The sequence below is a fragment of the Xiphophorus couchianus genome, chromosome 6 (genome assembly GCF_001444195.1).
Source record: "Xiphophorus couchianus chromosome 6, X_couchianus-1.0, whole genome shotgun sequence".
In the NCBI taxonomy this organism is placed as follows: Eukaryota; Metazoa; Chordata; class Actinopteri; order Cyprinodontiformes; family Poeciliidae; genus Xiphophorus; species Xiphophorus couchianus.
In genome coordinates, this window is record NC_040233.1 from 8,987,393 (window position 1) to 8,996,742 (window position 9,350).

Below are 9,350 nucleotides of genomic sequence, written 5' to 3' on the forward strand. Positions count from 1 at the left end.
TGAGCAGCACCTTTCTTGTTTGCATCATGTCTAACTATTTTTACATGGGTGTGCACATCCACCCTGAACAGATTGGTAGGAAAAATATAAAGTGGGAAAATTAGTTTGTCAATTGGAGATTACAGGACAAGTTTTAAAGTTATTTTAGGACCAAACATTTCATGCTTCACAAGAAACTCAAGCATAGGGGCCTCCCACTGCAGCATGTCAGGCCCACATTTCTAACCAATCAATCACATGCACTGCACATATCACATGTGAAAAAACAAATGGTAATGTTTTCAAAAAACAAGCAGCAAGAACTCCCTTAAGAGGGAAAACATTTTCGGTCTTTTTATCGGTTCTGGAGAAACATCCATTTTCTCTAAAGCGTTTGTGTCGTGCCATAGTTTCTCAGAACTGCTGATGACTGTCTTCACTGTGCGACGGTGCAGTCCTGGCTGGTAGCTGCGTTTTTAAACTGTGCAACATTTCTGCAAGCCGTGGCTTCAGTCGAAATGTGTTTATATTAAATCAGTTTCTGTATAACTAATGGCAGCTTCTTGCACCCAAGAAGCTGGTGTGCCAAAATTTTAATTGGAAGGTTTTTCAATTAAAATACATTTCAAAAGCTAAAAGCAATGGCTTGATATGAGATCATTACTCTTTTTTTTTAAGATGTGACATATTATTCATTTCAAGCATGTCTTAATATTTTCAGATGGTTTCATATTACCACACATGTTAGGTGAAAAACCATTTTAATTATTACAAAAGTTGCTATTGTGTGTGTGTGTGTTTGTGTGTGTGTGTGTATTGTTCAAAATTCCTGACTACAAAGCAGTACATGTAGCTTTAATTTTATCTTCAGGGTCAGCAAAGTCTACTTTAAACATGCTCAATTTGTGAAACGCAGTTATTCACAGTAAATAGCATCACAATAGCTTTACTCTTGATCATTTAATGTTAATGCTGACATTTACTTTTTAATGGAAAATTAAAATAAATGGATGGATTTCCGTGTATTGCTTTTAAATGAATATTCTCCAAAGGCACTGGAAGCTAATTGCTAGTTTGTTCCTAAGCCATTCTGAAAGCTATTGTGTTAAATAAATATAATAAAACTTTAACACTCATTCACTTATTTTTTAACACGTTTTTTGTTTTTTTTTTCACCATTGAACACCAGCAGGAAACGCGCCGCGGTAAAAACGCAGAGGAACAACCCGTCATTTGACGTTTCCTCCTCTGTTTGGCTACAAACCTGGAAAAAAATTTTTTTTTACAAGGCGGCTCCGATTGGCCGATAGTGGCGCGCCAAACGTCACGTGGTCTGACTTTTCGCGCGAAACAGTCCTCTGTTGTCAGCAGGGGAGTGTGCTGAAGGAACGGAGGAAGAGACGAACCGTCCGCTGCGGAAACTTCCTCACATTGTGCTTCTTAAAGCCTTTTTGCCTACAGTTTTGAAGGTGTTGCGTCATGGACGTTGCCACAGCAACCGCGGAGAATGCCGGGACGACCGTGAAGGACGAGCTGGCTGAAAAATGCCAGAAGTTGTTCCAGGCCTTCTTAGAGGAGTAAGTGGAGGATAAGATGAGGAGTAGGCGCTGCATTGTGTGTGGGGCTCTCGCTTGGTCATAATAACACGTGGTGTTCGCATTTGCGACGACGGAGGCCTGGACGGCTGTATTGATGAGAGTTTTATGTTCTGAGCAGGTTTCAGACCGGGGATGGGGAGGTGAAGTATGTGCGGGAGGCCGAGGAGCTGATCAGGCCCGAGAGGAACACCCTGCTGGTGAGCTTCCTAGACCTGGAGGGCTTCAACCAGGAGCTGGCCACCACTATCCAGGAGGAGTACTACAGGTGAGCCAACATGGTAAAGCGTACATTCATTCACAAGCTACTGGATTGTAACACAACGGAAGCTGAAGGAGCTGGAACCACCCGCCCATCTGGAGCAGCGTCATCCACCATCACAACCCCAGACTGATCCAGGTCTTTAATTGCTTCCAGGGTGTATCCCTTCCTCTGCCGGGCTGTTCGCAACTTTGCCCGGGATCATGGGAATGTTCCTCTCAACAAAGAGTTCTACGTCGCTATTGAGGATCTGCCCACCAGACACAAGTGAGGCACCGTCCAGTCCTCAATCACCTGGTTTTGAGGTCAAAGTGTATTAATTAACTCTCTGTAATGTAGGATCCGTGAGCTGTCCTCCATGCGTATTGGCGCCCTGGTGAAGATCAGCGGTCAGGTGGTGAGGACGCACCCGGTCCACCCTGAGCTGGTAAGATGACTCGTATCACTTTGACATTTTTCACGCTTTGACCACTGACCTAAACGCATTTTCTGATTCCTGTGTGTGTTTTTGGGGGTTTTTTTGCAGGTGAGCGGCACCTTCCTGTGCATGGACTGCCAGGCGGTGATCAAAGACGTCCCCCAGCAGTTCAAATACTCCCCGCCGACCATCTGCAGGAACCCCGTCTGCAACAACCGCTCCCGCTTCCACCTTGACACGCACAAATCCAAGTTCATCGACTTCCAGAAGGTAGCGTGAAGGAGGTTTCGCATTCCCAAAACGATTCCCAGCCCGCAGGCGTCTGACACGTTCTCGCGCGTGCAGGTGCGGATCCAGGAGACGCAGGCGGAGCTGCCTCGAGGCTCCATCCCGCGCTCGCTGGAGATCATCCTGAGGGCGGAGGCCGTGGAGACGGCTCAGGCCGGAGACCGCTGCGACTTCACGGGGACCCTCATCGTCGTGCCGGACGTCTCCCAGCTCAGCACTCCTGGTATGGGTTAAAACCCAGGTGGTGAAGCACTTCTAATATCACCGTGTGGACTTTAGTGACCGCTTTTTATGGGTTTAATCTCTTTAGGCGTGCGAGCAGAGACCAGCACCCGTGTTCCTGGACGTCCTCAGGGGTTGGAGTCGGAGGGACTGAGAGGACTGAAGGCTCTGGGAGTGAGAGAGTTGTCATACAGACTGGCCTTCCTGGCCTGTAATGTGGCCCCGACTAACCCACGAGTAAGAAACACGCACTTCAACTAAAATCCTCACTAATAATGTATTGGTGTAGCTTCACCAGAGTGTCTGCACTTCCTTCAAAAAGTAGTTTTCAGTCTTAAATTTAGATATCTGAGCTACAAAATTTTAATAATAGATTTCATTATAAAATCTATTACTATTATTATGTATCTAAAATGAAGGGCATAAGATGAGTTAAATTCATAAAAAAGAAAACACAACTTGGCCTTAAATATGTCAATCACAGGTCTTAAATAAATGTTATCATTAAATAATGATTTAATCTTGTATATGTAGTTGTTTTTTTTCTCATTGGACTTTTGCCAGGCAAAAGTTTGTATTGTTCAGATATCTTAATTGCATTCTGATTCTTGAGGCGCCTGTTAAGTAGCTGCTAATATATTGTCGCTAATTAGCTAGCTAGCTTTTCTACATCTTTCAAATTCAACTCAGAGATGCTTCATTGATCCCAAAGAGAAATTAATTTTATGGGTGGTTGGTACGACACCCATTAACGAATGACAAAGCCGAATGTTTTTCAACTTTTGTCAAAATTTTACAACCACGAACGTCATTGGTCGCTTGACTGTTGGTGTCTTTCATAGCTTTACCAGGTTGTCCATGCGTCCTTAAGAAAATCTTAAATTAAGGCCTTAAGATTATTTTAAATAATAATAATAAAAACGTTGCCTGAAATACATTAATCACAGGTCTTAAATAAATTTTATCATAAAATTCCCAATCTTGTATATGTATTTTTTTCTTTCTCTCTCACGGGACTTTTTTGTCTAGCAAAAGTTTGTCTTGCTTAGACATCTTCAGGCTACTGGTAACTACCTGGTAGCATATCCATGCTAGCTAACTAGCTTTTATCTTTTTTGGGGGGTCTTAAATTTCATTCAAGGTGACATTCAAGGTCTTACAAAGTCTTAAATTTGACTTATGGAAATCTGCAAACACCCCGTTCACCTCTTGCTGTTGCAGTTCGGAGGGAAGGAGCTGCGTGACGAGGAGCAAACGGCCGAAAGTATCAAGAGCCAGATGACGGAGAAGGAGTGGGAGAAAGTGTTTGAGATGAGCCAGGACAAGAACCTGTACCACAACCTGTGCACCAGCCTCTTCCCCACCATCCACGGTCAGACCTCCAGCCTCCGCCGGGCCTTTTTTTTTTCCCCCCCCCCTTCCAGGCTTCTGACCTTTCAGCTGACTGCTTATGGTTGATGCTTAAGGGAACGACGAGGTGAAGCGCGGCATCCTGCTCATGCTGTTTGGAGGCGTTCCCAAGACGACCATGGAGGGAACCTCGCTGAGGGGAGATGTCAACGTCTGCGTCGTCGGAGACCCGAGTACCGCCAAGAGCCAGTTCCTCAAGTATGGAGCGTGCTCGGGTGAAAATACGTCGACTCGCCCTTATTCAGACTTTAACCGTCTTATGTGCCCGTTTGTGTGTTCGCTCAGGCACGTGGAGGAGTTCAGTCCCAGAGCGGTGTACACCAGCGGCAAGGCCAGCACCGCCGCAGGTCTGACCGCCGCGGTGGTTCGTGACGAGGAGTCGCACGAGTTTGTGATCGAGGCCGGAGCTCTGATGCTGGCCGACAACGTGAGTTGGCGGAGTTGGCACGCATCTCGTTGTCCTTCGGCGGGACGTTCTGTAACGGCCCGTGTTTGCTCTCAGGGCGTGTGCTGCATCGACGAGTTTGACAAGATGGACCTGAAGGATCAGGTGGCCATCCACGAAGCCATGGAGCAGCAGACCATCAGCATCACCAAGGCTGGAGTCAAGGTGACCCACCCCTCAGACGGTTCCACATTTTCTCGCAGTAGGCGATGAATTGAAATTAGATTGGTTTCCATTCTAATAAATATTTTTTTGAAGGGTTTATAATTTACCGTATTTATATAAAAAGTGTTTTTTGTAAAAATTTATTTCAGTTTTAGTTATTAATTTTGGTTGTGTTTTATTTTCCATATCTAAAATATCTTCCAGCTCCAGTTTTTTATTTTATTTTATTTTGTTCATTGAGAAAGTATACTTCCATTGTAGTGCCATTATCAATATATTACTTGAAAAAGGTCTCAAAACAACAACATTATCATTTATCGGAACAACGCATCGTCCACATAAATTTGTTTTTGTGACAGGCCAGGGCCCGGTACCACCGTTTGGCCAACATGTAAAACCTCACTGTCAAACAAGGCAGTGGGAGCATCATGCTGTGGGCCTCTCTTTTTTTTTTTTTTACTAATAGCAAGCACAGGAAATCTGGTCATACTTTTATGGGGAGATTAAGAATTTCTAAAAAAAAAAAAAAATTAAACTGAACACAAAACGTAAATCTGTTTTTAAATAGAAAAAAAATGTATTGCCTAAAAAAACTTATTTTAGTGAACGCTTGATCAGATGTAGCTTAAAAGAAATACTTCTAAGCTCAACATGAGAAAAGCTCAGCCATTTCGGCTCGACTTAACATCAGTAGTTAATTTTTGACTTTTTCGTCTAATTAGCCTTCTGAAAATGAGAGAGCAAAGATGCTAAATATGTTTGTTTTTTACAGAATTTGAACCAGGGTAAGCTAAAGCTAAAGCTAGGAAGAGTTCTGGGTAGAACATATTCAGAGAGACAAAGAAGGGATTTTGTCTTAAATGCAAAATTTAAGTTTGTATAGTGTATGCTAAATTACTGCTGCTTGTTTTTTTATTGTTTTTAAGCAAATGGCCTTTTTTTAGTCTGTATTCTCCAGTTAACAATTAACTGACAATTATTTCAATAATCGATTCTTCACAGTTAATTTGATTAAACCCTTCAGCCCTAGTGTGGAGCTACAATAGAGACTCAACGATTCAGATTAAGTGCTAAAAAACAAAACGGTTATTTTCCTTCCATTTTCAAGTTTGCATTTTTAGTCTCTCACCTAAAATACTTTGTGAACTGAAATGTTAAAAGTATCCCCCCCCCCAAAAAAAATAAAAACCTGACGTAGAGTAGAGGAGTTTGGCTGGAAGCGGTTTCACACTCGTCCTCGTCCTCTTCCCGCCGCAGGCCACCCTGAACGCCCGCACCTCCATCCTGGCCGCCGCCAACCCCGTCAGCGGGCGCTACGACCGCAGCAAGAGCCTGAAGCAGAACGTCAACCTGACGGCCCCCATCATGAGCCGCTTCGACCTCTTCTTCATCCTGGTGGACGAATGCAACGAGGTGCGCCCTCTGCTTTTTGCCCTCGGTTTCATCCTGTCCATGTTTTTTTTTTTTTCTTCTTTTTTAAATTGCCTGTTTGTTTTTCAAGCTGCGGTGTTTATCCCGTCTCTCTTGCATCCTGTTTCTTCTGTAGAAGAAGAAGAAGAAGAAGAAGAAGAAAAAAAGAAAAAGTCGTCTGATCTAATTGACTGTTGTGTATTCCCAGGTCACGGATTACGCCATCGCCAGACGCATTGTGGACCTGCACTCCCGCGTGGAGGAGTCTGTGGACAGGCTTTACTCTCTGGACGAGATCCGCAGATACCTGCTCTTCGCCCGGCAGTTCAAGCCCAAGGTGGGCGGAGCCTAGCTCCTTCCGTCATCGTTTACTTCTTGGCCAATTGTAGAAACTATACAAACTCCATGTATCATGATACATGGAGTTTGTATAGACGTTGAGTCTCTCTCTGTGTCTGGTGTAACAGTCTAGCAAACGTATTCAGGGAGAAGTTGCACTGCTAACTTAACAGCGGTCTAAAAAAAGTACTAAAATCTTACATTATGTAGGCTTGGGTCTATCGTTAAAGTCGGTCTAAACTCTACTAAAGATGCTCGTCGTCTCTGTGCCGCGTTCCAACGTAGATCTCCAGCGAATCGGAGGAGTTCATCGTGGAGCAGTACAAGCGTCTCCGTCAGCGCGACGGCTCCGGCAGCGTCTCCAAGTCCGCCTGGAGGATAACGGTGCGGCAGCTGGAGAGCATGATCCGCCTCTCGGAGGCCATGGCGCGCATGCACTGCTGCGACGAGGTAACGCGCGCAGACTCGCTCGAAATCTCTTCAGGAAACATTCCCACCCCCTTTTTTTTTTTTTTTTTCCGTGCGTTGTCTAATTTGCGTGAGCTCCGCGGTTGGCTCTGTCTCTTCGTGCAACCAGGTGCAGCCTAAACATGTGAAGGAAGCTTTCCGTCTTCTGAACAAGTCCATCATCAGGGTGGAGACGCCCGACATCAACCTGGAGCAGGAGGAAGACACGGAGGAAGAGCCCCAGCAGGAGGATGGTACGGTCAATAGTTCAATGTTTCTGTGGTGGGTACACGTTGTCCCCAATCTGCTGGTTGATTGAACAATTAGATTTGGTATTTTGTACTTTTTACCTCAGTTCAAAGCCTCTAAACAGGGATTTTTAAGGCAGAAATATTTAGCCACACTGCAAAACGGTCTTTGCTAAACAAGTGCAGACTGTTAAGTTTAGTGGAAGGAAAAAGTGTGGTGTAAAAAAAAAAAAACAACGTAGTATATTTAGGCCGATCACAATTCCAAATTTTACTGGACGATAAATTGTACCAGGAATTATTACGATAAACGATAATATTGTTTTGAGACCATTTCAGTATTAAATGTTTGAAATCTTTGAAAATGCTTGAATTTCACATGAAACCGATTTGTTCAAAGTGAGGAATATTTACTATTCCTAATGGTTCAATGACTTATTTAATATTATTAAAATTGGAGGATTTTTTTTTTTTTGTTAAATTAGTGTTTGGTTCTCAGACCAGTCAGGTATAGGGTGTGTGTGAGAGAATTTTCAAAATATACAATTAATATTATTATTATTACTTTTTAGCTCATCTTGTTCCTGCTATGTAGGAACAAGATAATATAATAGTAATAAATTATGTTATGTAGTAGTGAATTTAAACTCTTATCTCCAACGCGTGGTGCTGAGAAAGTTTGAAATCTTACCCTGAAAATTAATTAACTAATAAACGTACATTTTCTACAGAGCACATCTCACTGCAGCTGGAAGACGTCTCCAAAATAAAACAAAGACGATAAATAAAAGAAATATAAACCCACACATAAATAAAATCCATTAAGAAGTCTAAACAAAATTGCTCTTGGAAAAATTTTAAAAATAAACAGAATCGAAAGTATTGAGCTCATTTTAATTTATCGTGTGGCTAACTGCTGGAGTATCGTAACGTGTTTCCCCTCTGTAGGCGACAACGTCCCAAACGGAGTCAACGGCCACGTGAACGGAGACGTCGACGGCGTGAACGGACACGCGGACCTCGGCGCTCAGCCCAGGGCGTCTCTTCGTCTGTCTTTCGCCGAGTACAAGCGCATCTCCAACCTGCTGGTGCTGCATCTGCGCAGAGCAGAGGACGGTGAGGAGCGCTCTGTCATATTTAGAATAAATGATTTATTCTACCACGTCTACCTCCAACACACACACACACACGTTGCTCATCCCTATGTCTCTGCCATCTTTTAATTCATAATGTAGCTGAAGAAGAGGAGGAGCTGAAGAAGACTGCGGTGGTTAACTGGTACCTGAAGGAGATCGAGTCGGAGATCGACTCCGAGGAAGAACTCATCAACAGGAAGGGGCTGATAGAGAAGGTCATTCACCGGCTGGTCAACTACGTGAGTCAACTTCTTACTATTTTAAAAACATTTTTAAATCTTGTCTCAACTCTGAATTCTGGATGGATGACTTTTATTTTTGTTTTTTTGTTTCCCCCCCCCATTCAGGACCACATCCTGATCGAGTTGTCTCAGGCGGGGCTGAGGGGTTCAGAGTCCGAGAGCTCGGAAGGAGACGGGGTCCTGGTCGTCAACCCCAACTACATCCTGGAGGACTGAACGACGTCGGGCCTGTTTTGCTGACGCTTCTGGTCGGAGGCTTCCAGATGTTTGAGTTTGTCTCTGCTGTACAAAGATGAAGTTTTGACTCGTAGCAAAGTGAGATGTTGTAAATAAACGCTGCCCGTTGAGCTTTTCTGAACTTTGTAACGTCGAGTTGCGGAACTGTATGATAGACAAATACCGACACTTAAAACTTGTTTTCAAGCTGTATTATTATTACTATGGTATGAAGAGTGAGGAATATTGGTTCAACTAATAAAATTTTCTTAAACTGATCCGTCTTGGTGCATTTCAGTTGTCATTGGAGAGTTTATTTGTAATTGATTTGTGTTGCTGCGTCAGTGCAGCGTGGCATGGATTCTCCACTGACCGTTGTGGGTTTTGGTCAGATCAGTTCACTGGCAATAGTAGGAGACACTAGTTTCATTATGCTGTGTTCTGGTTGAGCTCGGAACTGGAAAAATCAACTGGAACGCCCTCCTAATTTTTGACTCAAACAAATTTTGGATGTTTCAAACTTTTTTT

General features: G+C 43.6%; 1 protein-coding gene across 1 annotated transcript; it reads left to right on the top strand.

Annotated features, from left to right (window-relative positions):
- Window positions 1–1,312: 1,312 nt before the first annotated feature.
- Window positions 1,313–9,100, top strand: mcm6 (minichromosome maintenance complex component 6). The gene is made up of 18 exons (XM_028021723.1): window positions 1,313–1,556; window positions 1,696–1,842; window positions 1,993–2,103; window positions 2,176–2,263; window positions 2,363–2,524; window positions 2,600–2,765; window positions 2,853–3,001; window positions 3,986–4,136; window positions 4,231–4,372; window positions 4,460–4,601; window positions 4,677–4,784; window positions 6,042–6,197; window positions 6,403–6,531; window positions 6,819–6,983; window positions 7,111–7,234; window positions 8,177–8,344; window positions 8,464–8,603; window positions 8,712–9,100. The coding sequence occupies exons 1-18, from the start codon at window positions 1,459–1,461 to the stop codon at window positions 8,820–8,822; spliced, it is 2,457 nt and encodes an 818-aa protein (XP_027877524.1). The 5' UTR covers window positions 1,313–1,458; the 3' UTR covers window positions 8,823–9,100.
- Window positions 9,101–9,350: the final 250 nt, after the last annotated feature.

Bases quoted from the DNA above. Each gene is read 5' to 3' on its own strand.
- mcm6 (XM_028021723.1), top strand. From the start codon at position 1,459: ATGGACGTTGCCACAGCAACCGCGGAGAATGCCGGGACGACCGTGAAG. The intron at 3,002-3,985 runs GTAAGAAACACG...TTGCTGTTGCAG, and splicing joins TGGCCCCGACTAACCCACGA to TTCGGAGGGAAGGAGCTGCG. The intron at 7,235-8,176 runs GTACGGTCAATA...TCCCCTCTGTAG, and splicing joins AGAGCCCCAGCAGGAGGATG to GCGACAACGTCCCAAACGGA.